At 42.6% G+C, this 14097-nt stretch overlaps 1 protein-coding gene across 2 annotated transcripts in view; it reads left to right on the top strand.

The window, feature by feature from the left end:
- The window catches only part of GREM2 (gremlin 2, DAN family BMP antagonist), a 42190-nt gene extending 30785 nt beyond the window's left edge, over positions 1–11405 (top strand). The window contains exons 2-3 of one of the 2 annotated variants that reach the window (XM_021527045.3): positions 8381–8894; positions 9017–11405. In XM_021527045.3, the coding sequence (XP_021382720.1) occupies positions 8382–8888 (507 nt within the window). In that variant the 5' untranslated portion in view covers position 8381 and the 3' untranslated portion in view covers positions 8889–8894; positions 9017–11405. Of the gene's footprint in view, positions 1–8380 lie in introns of both variants that reach the window. The other variant, XM_085576747.1, reaches the window with a different exon arrangement.
- The last annotated feature ends 2692 nt before the right edge of the window (positions 11406–14097 follow it).

The raw sequence follows: 14097 nt of genomic DNA on the forward strand, positions 1-14097 counted from the left end.
CATCCACACATTGAAGAAGTTCTTCCTCATATTCAGATGAAAATCCCCATGCATCAGTTTCTACTTGGTGCCTCTTGTCTTATTGCTTGGCACCACTGAGAAGAGCCCAGCTTCATCCTCTTGGCACCCTTCCTTCAGAATCTTTTAGGCATTGATGAGGTCCGTTCTCAGTTGTCACTTCTTGAGGCTGAACAGGCCCAGCTCCCTCCGCCTTCCCTCATAAGTGAAAGCTTCCTGTCCCTTAATCATCTAATCATCCCAAAAATCCAGATCCTAGAACTGGACCCAGCACTCCAGATGTGGCTTCACCAGAGTTGAGTAGAGGGGCAGGATCACCTCCCTCAACCTGCTGGGAATGCCCTTACTAACTCATCCCAGGCCTTCTTGGCCACAATGACACACTGCTGGCTCTTGGACAGCTCGTTGTCCACCAGGACCCCCAGGTCCCTCTCCACAGAGCTGCTTTCCAGCAGCTCAGCCCCCCACCCTGTGCTGGTGTAGGGGTTATTCCCCCAGGTGAAGCACCCTGCATGTGCTTTTGATAAATTTTAGCCAGTTGTTCTCTGCCCATCTCTCTCACCTGCCAAGGTCCTTCCGAAGGGCTGCACAGCCCTCTGGGGTACTGGCCCCTCCTCCCAGCTTTGTGTTATCAGTGAACTGCTGAGGAGGGATCTGCCCCTTCACCTGAGTCATTGATGAACAACGTGAACAACACTGGTCCCAGTGCTGGACCTTGGGGGACACCACAAGTGACAGACCTCCAACTTGACCATGTGCCACTGAGTACGACACTCTGGGGTCTGGCACTCAGACAGTTCTGAATGCACCTCACTGTCTACGCATCCAGCCCACACTTCCTGACTTTGCCCATGTGGAAGTGTTGAAAGCCTCACTAAAGCTGATGTAGACAATATCCACTGTTCTCCCTTCATCTATACAGGTTGATGTTTCATGGCAGAAGGCAATCAGATTGGTCAAGCATGATTTATTATTTGTGAATTCATGCTGACTTCTCCTGATCACCTTCTTGTCATTCATGTGGCTAGAGACAGACTCCAGAATGAGGTGCTCCATCAGTTTTCTCAGGGCTGAGGTGAGGCTGACTGGCCAGTAGTTCCCTGGGTTCTCCTTGCAGTTTTTGAAGACTGGTGTGACATTTGCCTTCTTCCAGTCCTTAGGCATCTCTCTTGACTACCATGGTGTGTCAAAGATGATCATGAGCAGCCTCACTATGGTGTCCACCACTTCTTTCAGCACTCATTGATGCAGCCTGTCAGGGCCCATGGACTTGTGGATGTCAAATTTGCTTAGGTGTTCTCTAAACCAATCCTCCTTCCTTCCAACATCCCTTTATGCTGGTCTCCTGGGTCAGAGATGCTTAAGAGGTGTCGTATCAGACCAATGCAGAGATGTTTAGTAATTTTGCATCCTCTGTTACCAGCATCCCCACTCCATTTAGTAATGCATCCACATTATCCTTAGTTTTCCTTTTGCTATAGTTACATTTGAAGAAGCCCTTCTTGTTCTCATTGACATACTTGACCAGATTTAATTCCAGATGGCCTCAATCTTCCTTGTCTCATTTCTACTTCTCTGACAACTTCTCTATATTCATTCCAAGTGGCTTAACCCTACTTCCATATCCTTAATGATAAAAGTATGTCAAAATACCAGAGCTGACATAATCAATAGTTTCCTTCCCCTCTCTCTGGTCTTTTGGAGCTGTAGTTTACAACCAGGTTCTTCAGTGACTCCTCACAAACTCCTGGTCCTGGCTTTAAAAAATGAGAGACTTCTCTCTATTCCTCCAGTACCGAATACTATAAATCAGTGATGCAATATTTAGGTCAATATACTTTGTGGCAGGATAAGAGTGAAAAGAACTGCTGGAGTAGTGTGATCCTTTAACACTAATGAAGTGACCAGCTACAATTAAACAGGCTTCAAATTAAGTTCATGAAGAAAAGAATAGTTGAGTGGTTTTAAACATGAATTTCTGTTGACAGTAAAGGCAGATAAGAAAGAGAGAGGACAAGATGAGAAGGAAAAGCCCAGCATTCAAGCTGGTTAGTTTCAGTTTCAAGGGTTAGTTTACTTTCCAGTTTCTTCATTATTCCTTCTGTCCTAAAAGTAACACATAAGACATTGCTGAAAGACATGAATAATTAGCTGAGTTGTTAGTTCCTCTTATATTTTTGTGCATGGATCAACAATTCTTCTAAACTCCCAGTCTTTTCAGGGAAAATTCAAGATAAAGCTCTTGGTAGTATAAAATCTATTCAGTGAGAGCTGAATTAGTATAATGCAACATCCTTTCAAGTAGTATAGACTGTCTCCACCAGTGTCTTCTACATACTTTCATTTTGTTGATGATTTACTTTATTTTTCAAATACTTTAAGTTCATTGTTTTCAGGAAGTTCATAAGGAGAACTTCTGTGTTCTGGCATTATTGGGGAAATGCTGTCCTGTACTCTGGAATGCAGGCTGGCATTGTTGAAACCTAACTTCATGTCCCCCTTTCAAAAAACAAAGCAAGAGTTTGCACAGTGGATTGTAGCTCCTGAGACATCCAGCCTGCAGGAGGATCTTGCCTCGTTCCTTCAAAGCTTTGTGGTATGCCCTCTAGGCAATCTTGACTCTCTGGGGAGAGGTGTTGGTGCACTTGAAAAGGATGGATCTCCTGTGTGGGAGAGAGAAGGATGGACACGAGGAAGGATCTCCATTCAAGTGAGTCAGTGAGGGTACTAGGAATTTATTAAGTCTGAAAGAAATGTTTTCCCCCCAACTATCCTCTTTTAGGGCTGTGATGCAACAAAATAGTTTGCTTTCAAATCACTGTAGAAGGTTCTTAGAGGACAAGAATGGAAAAAAATCTGCCTGTAAATTTCAGTAATGGCATTAGTTACTTATGTTTAAATAAGTGCTGTGTTTTGTGCAGTGGTTTTGAAAAGTGATGCGTTGTACTCCTAGGACATGGTAACTACTGCTACAATGCAGATCTGAATAACTGAATCCTAGATGAAGTATTGTGATTTTTACATTATAAAAGGTTTGGTCTGCCCACCCTCCTGCATGTTTTGGTGTTGTAGCTGGCCTCACTCTTGGCAATTTCGTAATGGGAATCTATTAATGATGGAATGACTTAATAGGGCGCCCATGTCTGCAAGAGGAGATACAGTACAGTATCCAGTTATTGCTAATGCTGTTGTGACATGGGAAAAATAGTTTCCAAAGGATAGTTAAAAGAGAAAAGTTAGCATCAAATAGCTCCCTTGCACAAAGATGCCTGATTAGTCTTTATTGAAGTCTTTATGAGAACATTGTACCATTAGAATCATGCCTAAATTTTAATAAATTAAATAAATAGCATTTTTGGCTTCCTGGTAGAGAATTTGATATTTCCTGGCTATCCACATCTGTTGCTAAAGCCAAGTTTTAGTTCTTTGAAAAGCTATTGCCTGGCTTGTCTTCAAGGAACACTTATTGTGTCCCATCTTAAATGTGAGAACTAACCATGTACATTGTGTTCTTACATTATTATACATATGACTGGTTTATACAGATTCTTTTTCTGACTAGGTCTAATATGAAAATAAGGGGGGGGGGGTCTAGAAAAAAATGTTTGTAGCAGGGCTTCCTGCATTCAGCCATGCTCAAGTGACCTTTAAGGACAGCTCTCATGTCTCTGAAGTTTGCAGGGTGGAAACTGGAGGCACGGTGGTCAGATGTGGCCATCTATGTACTGTGCTATGTAGTGGGACCTGATTTAATCTAGTCTATAATGTCTGCCTTTTGCTGGTACTTACAGAGGAATATTTGTCCAAGGCAAGCTCTTCAGCTGTTAATTATATTCAAATTTTTCAAAAAGCAAAAATCTCTGAATTTCCCAGACACTGGCTGTTACAGTACTTGAGACTGTACTTCTGATGGGTGTAAGATAGCTTCTTAGTAGTACTAAATCTTCTTCTCAAATCCATACTGTGATTAAGCTGAATAGGTAGACTCTCAAATTCCATGGTAAACAGGTTTTGCAGGTTTATATTTTTTGGTTGTGGGTTTATTTTTTTTGTTGGTGGGGGTTTCTTTGGTTGTTGTGTTTTGTTTTGTTTTAAATTGCCTGTGACCTTTATTTCTGAATTCTCTCCAGAAAGGCCTGGTAAAGAGATGATTGTGTCATACCTATATCAGAGAGTTGGTTGCTTCCAGGAAGTTGAGTGTTTTGTAGGTGCTACAAAGTAGGTGCTAAAGCAAACAAATGGGTCTCACACCTCCTGATTTCCTGAGCAGCTACCATGAAATAACACAGTGATCTTTCATTACATCTCTCTTCCTTTCTGTCCACTTGCAACCTTGAAATAGGCTGATCTTCAAAACAGGAATTCCCAGTCAGAATTTGCATCACGAGCTGAGAAACTGGTCATGACTGAAAACTAGAAGAATCATCAGAGTGGCCACTCAGCACAGATGGGAACTGTTGTTACCTCCTGCCCTGCCTTTCAGACCATAGCACCCACTTCTTCTCAGGGAGACTTCTCCAAAAATTTGAATTTTGGAAGCAAATCCAGTGCTCCAATTCAGAGACAACTTCCTTAAGCACAAAACTATAAGCTATTTTGAGGGTTACATTACTGCATGTCCTGCTCTGAAGCTGGATTACTTTCAAGAATGCATGAGTTATAAGGCCAGGAGGTCGGTATGAAAAAGGGAGCCTACGTTGGTAGGTACATTATGACACAGTAATTGGATACAAAGAAGAAATAAAGCTAGGGGCAGACACAGTGATCCTGAATCTTCCCCTCCTAGCAGTGACCTGACCTCTGAATGACAGCTGGGTTTTGACATTCTTGCTTCCATGGCCAAGGATTTTTTACACTCCTGGGCCTGATAGCCCAGCTCCAGCACCTTGGGTTTGATGAGTTTATGAATTCACACTTGATGCTGATTTCCTTGTCTCAGGAAGGGAAAAACTTGCCATGTGATATGTAAATTCAGCCAGACCTTGTTGGGTGTCTTGTTTAAGGTGAAGTTATTCTCGGCTCGTGCACTGGAAAAAAGGTGTGGGGGGAACTGGCAGCAGCTGGCAACAGTGCTTGAAAAAGATGAAAATTGTCACAAGGGATCTGCCACTAGGTCTACTATGGGCCCCCCCCAGTGCAGCAGGAATAGGGGTCCCAGGCTGGCACTGGTTCACGTTGCAGGGGCATTGGTCTCTTGAGGCAGTTCTCACTTGCATGGTCTCAGCCACACACTGTTTCATTCTGTTCCATCTAAGTAGGGCAGACAGCCCTGTCCTTGCCAAAAGCCAGACTCTTCTCCAATACGTTTTGTGTTTCTTCTTCCTCTCTGTCTGCAGACAGACAGCATTCACCGTCCTCCTTTGGGTTCAAATTGAGTTTGCCAAAATATTCTCTTTCTCTGGGAATCCTGAAGTTTCTCTTCTCTTTGCATGTGAGCACTGAAAATATATGTCCTTGGCAAGTTGCTGGCACCGTGTGACCTTGTTTGCACCCTTACTTGCTTGAATAGAGGATTTGTATGCCAGGAAAGGGTGATTTGCAGGCTAGTAAGGGGTAACGCTGTGATTAGAAATTCCATGATCTGCTAGAATGCACATTTGACCTGCTAGTGTAGAATAGATTATTACTCCATTATGTAAATATTTTTAGGTTCAAGTTTGATAAGGATCAATGACAGAAGTAGTTGGTGTGTTCCTACCTGTCTGTAGAAGTAGTTGCATGCATTGCAGTGCTTGGTTTATAACTGTACAATAGTGGCTTTGATTAATAATGCTTAATTAGTTATAAACACAGACTTACTGAATAAATCCTGCTTACTCTATTGAATGGTTCTCCATGTCCACATAAAACCATTTAAGCAATCAGAATACTGCTATAATGTTTCTCTATATTGTAGACTTTGTTGTTGGTTTTCTGTCAGCTTTCCTGAATTCCTACATAGGATTTCTGCTTGACCACCACTCTTGGTACAAAACCAAAACATGTCCTTTAAAGTTGCATTTTATGAAGAGAAAGGACAGGCATGGTAATACAGGGTTTCATAGAATTGTAGAGTCATGAAAAGTTGGAAAAACCCTTAGAGGTTATCCCAAGAAAAGTGGGGGGATGGGGGAAAGGGTGTGTCTCTCCTTCTAACCTTTGCTGTCTATGCCAGGATCAGAGAAATGAGACTGGAGAGGCAGTATCTCTTGTACTACAAAACAATAGAGGAGTATGCCTAAGAAATGTGGCTATAAGGCATCTTGTGGAGAGCTCACCTCTGTCTTTTTCTAGAAGACAAAGGTTTGTAAATCTGGTTTCTTTTCCTCCCCTTTCTATATAAAACACAAAGCACTGGGAATCAGTTATTTTATCTACTACTGAAATGCAGCCATCAGTGCAGAATAACATGAGAACAATTTGAAAGGAAGCATGGAACACTATATTCAACTGAAACTAATTACCTGATTAGGTTTTGGCCTGGCTGTGTGGGTTGACATCCAGTGGACTTGGCGACAATACCTGCCTGTAAAGCCAAGTCTAGTCTTGCTTCGTTTAAAGACCTTGGACAAAACTTCTGGACTTGCATGCTGAATGCTAACCAGTGTGAAAATAGGCCATTGATTTAAAGTACCCATGGCTACAGTGGGTGTTCAGTGGGGAGATGGAATGGTTGCAGAAAAGTGAACTTTTTTGTGGTTTAGAAATACTGGTTTCCATTTAAAGGTGCATACGCTTTTTCAAGCATACACTTGGGTGAAATTTAACTCTATGTCAGAATATCCTCTGTTTACAGCTATATGATTGGCACTTTTGTTTCCTTCAGCACTTCAGGCTTCTCCCCTTAGAAACTTAGTCCAAGTCTGACATTGAGATCTTGTAGACTTAGAAAATAACCTTAAGCAATGTCATCTGTCTGCTAGAGTAGTTCCTTTTCTTTATCTCCACAGAAGTTAAACATGTTAAGTCTACTTTATTAGGTGAGAAGCATTTGTTACTGCTGTTCTTGTCTTCTTTTGCACCTTTACTGCAAACACATTTTTGATCTTTTGGTGTTATTGTTTGGAAAGTGACATGTTTTCCAGATGAGAGTACCTGTGCAACATCTGAAGAGTCTAGTGTTTGACATAATTACCAGTGTGATGGTAGTTTCTTTGTTTAGGTATCTCTCTAAAGGAAAAAAAATAATAAAATCATTCCAATTATTAAAATCATTGGAAGGGTTTGAAGCTTTACTGTGAGGAGAGGGATAAGTCTTTCTTCTGTACACTATAAAAATACTCAGTAAGAATAAAGAAATATTTGGAGGTGTTCTAGTCTAGTCTGGGAAGCTTCTGTGCACCCACTTCTGGTACTGAAGAGACCCTCTGTTCTCTTTTCCCAGGGAGAGTGATATGAAATGAACTGCCAAATGAGCAGTTTACTGGTGTCTTTATAAGGAAATTTAGTACACTTAGTCTAGTGTTCTGTAACACCAATTCATTACTAAAATGAATTGGACAAGAGTTGGTAAGAGATGCCCCACAGAACAACAATACGTAATAGACAGCCATAGAAAAAAATTTTTGCCATCTGGCTGACTATTTTAATTTAGCAACAGGCTTATGCTCTGACCTATTCCTTAAAATCTAAAATAAATATTGAATCCTCTCATGTTTACAAACCTTCTTAAACCATTTGCCCAAGAGGCTTTGCAGTTGTGAAGTTCTCTAAGTTGTGTTTAAGCATTTCCTCTTACTACAAAAATAAATCCATCAAGGTTTTGGCCTCATACAAAAACAACAAATACAAGCCTGTAAGTGCCATAAGAGCCCTAAGAAACTTCAGAAGCAATTTGAAATAATAAAAATAGTTTTTTGGACACCCCCTGCTACTTCTGTGGGGAATTAGGCTGGGCTGGGACTCGGGGGCTGAAGAGACATGGGAGTGCACTTTGTGTTACCTGGTTTTCCCTTCACCTCTGCCCTGCAATCCCCAAATCAGCTCTCACCATCTTGGCAAGAGTTTCTTGAGCCTTTGCTAGCCAGGAGTTTGCCCAGATGTTTGGCCCAGGAGTTCACAGAGAAGGAGGAAACGTTTCTGGCTGAAGCTTTTGTAAAACCACCACTTCAGCCACCAAAGCATCAAAGTCCCTGTGGGGAAAAAACAAGTAGTTGGAGAGGTTGTGGAGGGGCGAGGGGGAGCAATGTGACTTTCCAAAGGGCCTGGCCTCTTCCTGATAAGTAATCACCCTAGAATAGAGCTAATCTAGGCAAAGTGATGGGATTATACAGACGTTAAAATCTCCACTTCTTCTAAAAGCATGCATGAAGTACCAACTCCATTCCAGTTCTGTGGTTTGAAAATACATTTCGCCTAACAGCGCCTTGTGTTGCCTTTGCAGGATGGTTTGGAAATTTGCCCTGTCCGTTTTTCTGATGGCAGCGCTGGTTCGAGTAACGGACGCCAGGAAAAGCCGCCCTGCAGGTGCCATTCCCTCCCCGTACAAAGGCAGCGGCAGCAACCACTCGGAGCGGAGGCAGCAGCTGAACAAGGAGGTGTTGGCCTCCAGCCAGGAGGCCCTCGTGGTCACCGAGAGGAAATACCTCAAGAGCGACTGGTGCAAGACGCAGCCGCTGCGGCAGACTGTCAGCGAGGAGGGCTGCATCAGCCGCACCATCATCAACCGCTTCTGCTATGGGCAGTGCAACTCCTTCTACATTCCGCGGCACGTGAAAAAGGAGGAGGAGTCCTTCCAGTCCTGTGCTTTTTGCAAGCCACACAAGGTCACCTCTTCGACCGTGCAGCTGGAGTGCCCTGAGCTGGACCCACCGTTCCGACTCAAGAAAATTCAGAAGGTCAAGCAGTGCCGGTGCATGTCTGTGAATCTGAACAGCTCAGGCAAACTGTGAGAACAGGCACGTAGCTGCTGCTTGGTGTTGTCTCCATCAGCTTTACTGCAGCCTCTCCTCTCCCACTGAGCTGTCCATTTTGTTGATTTGTTTCTTTTTTTTTTTTTTGGTGTTTTGTTTTTTTTCAGGAGGCATCTCTCCAGCAAGGAAAGGCTCCTTGTCACTTGCCTACTGGAATAACACTTTTTAACCAGCTGTGTTAGGCACTTCACCATAAAGTTTCATTGCATTTTAAATATCATCTGGCAGTTGAATCTTCTGGAGTGGAGCAGGCTCACAGAAGTTGGGATTGATCATCTTAAGTGACCAGTTGGCTGAATCCAGCATTAAATGTTTCCACTGTGTGGAGTAAAGCCCTCTGCCCTACACTCCAGTTCCCTCCACAAGTTGAGAACACCTTCCCTGTGCTTTGGTCTGGAGCTTGCTTCTCTCACTCGGAAGTGCTGGGGTGCTGCCCAGGACTGGGGGACACATATGAGGGAGAGTAACAAGGAGAAATGTGTGAGACTTTCCAATGAGGCTCCACTCCTAAAGACGGCTTCAATTGTGCAATGACAAATGGTTCTGGGCTTGTTGTCTGAACTGCAGATCAGAAGCAAGGGGAAGAGGGTGAGGCACTGGGTCAGCCACGGTGACCACAGAGCAGACTGAGGGTGGGTTCTGATGCTGTTGTGGTTAGAGTATATTGAACACATGGCCTCTGCAGCAGTGTTTATTTTGTAACCTAGCTATAGTAAACAGCTGTTTAAAGTATTATAGACCTAGCCATGTATATTTTTCTTGTGGCAGAGTATGCCAGCGATTAAAATATGTTAAGAGACTCAGTTGTTAGGTTGGCTGCCTGGGTTAAAATGGACATGGTTTTACTATGCTTTTGGTAGGTTTTTGTATGTTAGATATGTATGTGTGTTTCTTACTCCAAAAAGGACAACATCCATTTATGACCTTATATTTATGCCTGCTCAAACCAGGGGAGGTGGAAGGGTAGTGTGGGGACACATCATTCTGCTTATGGGGATGATGTGTCCCCAAAGGTATAAAAGCACTGTCACACAAAGGACAAAGTTGGTCACTGCTGGACTGAATACAAAAGCTACATAAGTGTCATCAAGTTTTGGGAGTGGTGTCTCTCCCATGATTGGAAACCATGTTAATGTGTTAAAGGACAAATGCCTCAATCAGTGCTGCTGGAATAGGTCACAGCTGTGGGAGCAGGGAGAGAGTAAGTTGTGATTGCTACACTATTGGTGGTCCACTCAGTTTTTGAGACCTGCACAATAAGTGTTGGTGAAAAACTTGCAGTTCATTTTAAATCATACTATGTTGTTATTCAGTTGGAGTTTAACATGTCCTGTATATCCCATTTGTTACAGTTCTGATTTGTATTAGTCCCACCTGCATTAAAATCCTGTCTCAAATCAGTCCCTTCCCCCAAACCAAAGCCAGTGCACATGCAGTTGTCTGAAGCTTACAAATTAAAAATGACACTCTGACTCCCTGTGCATGTCGCACAGTTCAGCATCTGCAGCCTGCTGCCAGAGCCCCTCCCCACCAGCCTCTTTGCATGCAGCCACTTCAAGGGGTTAATGAGTTCAGCACTGTCACCAGCTGGGGCTTCAGAGCTACAGGTCCCCATTATGTGATACAGGCCTCCCTAAGAGGCTTTGAGAACCGATCTCCAAAAGAGCTCCAAGCAGTTTACAGGGACTGCTGTGGGCAGGGTGAGGTTGGTCGGGTCTGGCAGCCCTATTACATGAACAAACATCGCTTTTCTGCTGTGACCTTCCAACGCGTCAGAAGTGCACAGGGAGACTCCTCACGCAGGGAATGCTTTAGGGGCTGTTGCTGCTGCATCATGCCAGCCCCAGGATGGGCACAATTCAGACTAGTCTTGAGAGCGTCGGTGTGGGTGGGATGCAGATGGGGAAGGTGGCAATATAGTCTAGTAAGACTCTGGGGATCTCAGTCTTCACTTAAGGGAATCAACTGAAAGTCAGATATTTTAGATCAGAGAGAGAAAAGCACCCTAGTAAATTCACTTAAGAAAAATGTGCAAGAATCTTTACCTTCAAGCTATGCCCTGCCTGGATTTTTCAGCAGTTTGCAATATGAATATGCTGCAGCTTAAAGCTCCTTCTAGGAGCTGTGTTTATGTAAAAAACTGAGTTGAGCTTGTACTGGTTAAAACTGTATTTAATTCTTGTTTTATAAATGAAAAAAATGAAGAAATGCTTTAAGTATAATGTAATTATTTTATAGGTCAACTATTAAATTATAGATAAAATAATTAAGTGACTCTAGGGTTATATGGCATCCAGGTGTTTTGCTTCAACAGTTTGTGTCCAACTGCTCTCTAATCATTATATTCTCCAGCTTCCTTTTCATCCTCCTAAATATAGGTGAATTATGGCTCACCCTGACAGTTTGGGAAAACCTAACTACTTCTCCCCTTGTTTCCCACTCCTCTCAGAAGTACCTGGAAGGCAAGAGGGAAAAATAAAATGCATTATTCTTAGATTCTGTAGTTGATTTTGCATGCACTTATTCTGGGTTTTTTGGTAAACTGATGAACAAAGCTCCACCACTGGTTGAAACACTGCTATCATTAATCCGTTACTCCATAAGAGGAGTAACTGACCTAAATAATTTTGTTTAAAATATATATAGATCCTTATGTAACAGGCACCAAACTACGCATAAGGAAAACAAAGTTATATCCTAAGATACAGGTGAGCTTTAGTTGTTGCTATTAGCTCTTTAGCAGGTTCAACATATGACAGTCCAAACATGGGGCAGTATTTTGGAGTTTGTGGTGTTTTTTTTCCCTTACCAAATTTCTATGTGGAAAGTGAGCTGTCACACTGGTTGATGAGCCTCCATGTGACCAGAAGATGTGCCTGTGATGGGTCTTGAAAGAAGCAGGAGAACCTAGACCACAGCTAGCAAGGGGGGTCCTTTATGGCACTGTGCTTGCAGGAGCCCTTTGCCTAGGTGTGGGCAGGCTCCCTGCTCAGACCTCCCAAGCACCTCTGTCACTTGGCTGAAAGGGAGCTCAGCAGTCACGTCCTCGAATGCTCCTTTCTCATGAACACCCACCTCTTGGCCAGTCTTCTGCTTTGCAGGTCATGGATTGCCCAGCACCCACCTGAACCTCTGCTGCTTGAGGCAAAGCCCAGACTCCAGCTCCAGTTCCCTGTCTGCTGCTGCCCAGCTGTTGAATCATCATTGTACCAGAGGCATATTCTGTGATCCAAAAATCTCCCACTTGTAGAAGCAATCCAAGAACAAGGCACATCTTTCAGAGTAGATGGAAAAGCTGTAGGTCAGACAAATGCAGTTTCTTAAAGTGGACAAAGTGCTACAGGACAGGGGAAGGGAGGAGAAAAGTGCATGTTAAACTCAACTACAATGGGACTGCCATGTTGGCAGAGCCCCAGTGTAAGGTGGGTGGCAAGTGAAGTTTCTAAGACAGTAAATTTGAGCAGCAGCTGGGAATACAGTGCTGATGCAATAGGGACTCTTTGTGTTCAGAAAGACATTTTTTGAGGCAATGGACTTAACCTCTGGGTGCTCTAATAATTAGCTTGGAAGAATATCAGATAGAGGAACAGATGGGTCAGTTGTAAGCAAGAGAATAACTCAAAGAATCTGTTCTGTAATGAGAATCCTCTTGATGGGTGGCAGACATGAATGGTATTGGGGCATGGTTTTCTCTTTTCTCCCTTTGCTGTCTTGTTTACACTATATATTCAGAAAAACTCAGCTTCATCATTTTTCGCTTATTCTGTCCACAGTAGTTTAAAATTTGTGTAACTGAAGTAACTAGTATAGTGGATTTGTCACAAATTTGGCTTTGCTTTTAACCTATAATCTGCAACAAAATAATTGCAATGCAATGACTTGCTATATGTTCTCTCAATGGAATTAATATTTGCTTCAAACTTTTTAAGCTGATCACTGAAAAACTGGGCAAGAAAAAAAAGTCAGTCAGTGGAAGATCCCTCTAATTATTATTCCCACTGCCACAGCTGGTTAATACTTAACTAAGTTTTGGAAGTGTTTGGGATGATGAAAGGTGCTACAAAAAAAAGATAACCCACTACAGTGTCATGACGTGACAAAGTGCCATGCTTCTGAAAGGCTTTAATTGGCAGGAAAAACAACATGAATCCTCTTAGCTCCTCATAAAAACCCAAATTGTTCTTGCCAGCACATCGCATCTGCTGCTCAGGTATGAAAGTCCTTCTTTTGCTGTTGCATTTAAGTAACGGTGAGCAATATGTGGTGTTGGCAATCAACAAAGGGTCAGAATTTTGTCTGTGAGAACTCTTGTAGAATTAGGGCCAATTCTTCAGTGTAGAGTGCTTGATGTTTCAGTAAAGAGGGGGATTGCAGCAAATGAGGGGAGAGGGGACCAGTGGGGTGTTCATCCTCTTAAATAAAAAAAAAAAAAACCAAACCAAACAAACAAAAGAGCATTGGTCCAGAATTTTGTAAAAAGTTGAGTACGCTACTAAAAACAAAGAGCAGAAGTGTAATTTGTGCTGAGTCCTCTTTGGATGTTCCGTGGGTCAACTGTGGTGCTGCACATAGTGGGCTACTTTGCATGGAGTTTTGAAATAGGCTGGAGAGGAGCTATATAAAAGAGAAAAATGTTCTACCAAATTGGCTGGGTCTTAGTAAAATGAAAGAAAAATCTATGTTGCAGCATGCGTCTTAAGATCATAATATGGTTCCATCAGCTGCAGTCAACCTTTGACACTTTAGAGAGAGAGAGAGAGGCTTGAAATAACTTCTAGCATCCATGCTGCAGATCCTGTAGAAAGGGTATGTATGTATGTGATAGATTTAGGAGGTTGCTGGACCTTTTAGGAGGTTGCTATAATGACGCCATTGAGGCAGGATGGTTTGAAAGGACTCAGATTCAGAAGGCCGGGAATAGAACTCTGATTTATTTCAAATACATTGCTCTTTTTATAGAGAATATCATCCAGGCCCATTCTATTGGTCCTAGAGTAAAAACATCTTGTGTGCAGTGAATGACGCACAGTGGCAGAACTTATCTATAAACAATGTGAACAACAAGAGAGATAAAAAATTATTTACATTCTTTCTCAACTGCATCTCAGACTTCTGCCTGGTTAGAAACTGTCCATTCTCTCTGACTGAACTGAGAATACCCACACTATAATACTTGTATATATATATA

This window comes from Lonchura striata, chromosome 3 (genome assembly GCF_050655825.1).
Source record: "Lonchura striata isolate lonStrDom1 chromosome 3, ASM5065582v1, whole genome shotgun sequence".
NCBI classification, from domain to species: Eukaryota; Metazoa; Chordata; class Aves; order Passeriformes; family Estrildidae; genus Lonchura; species Lonchura striata.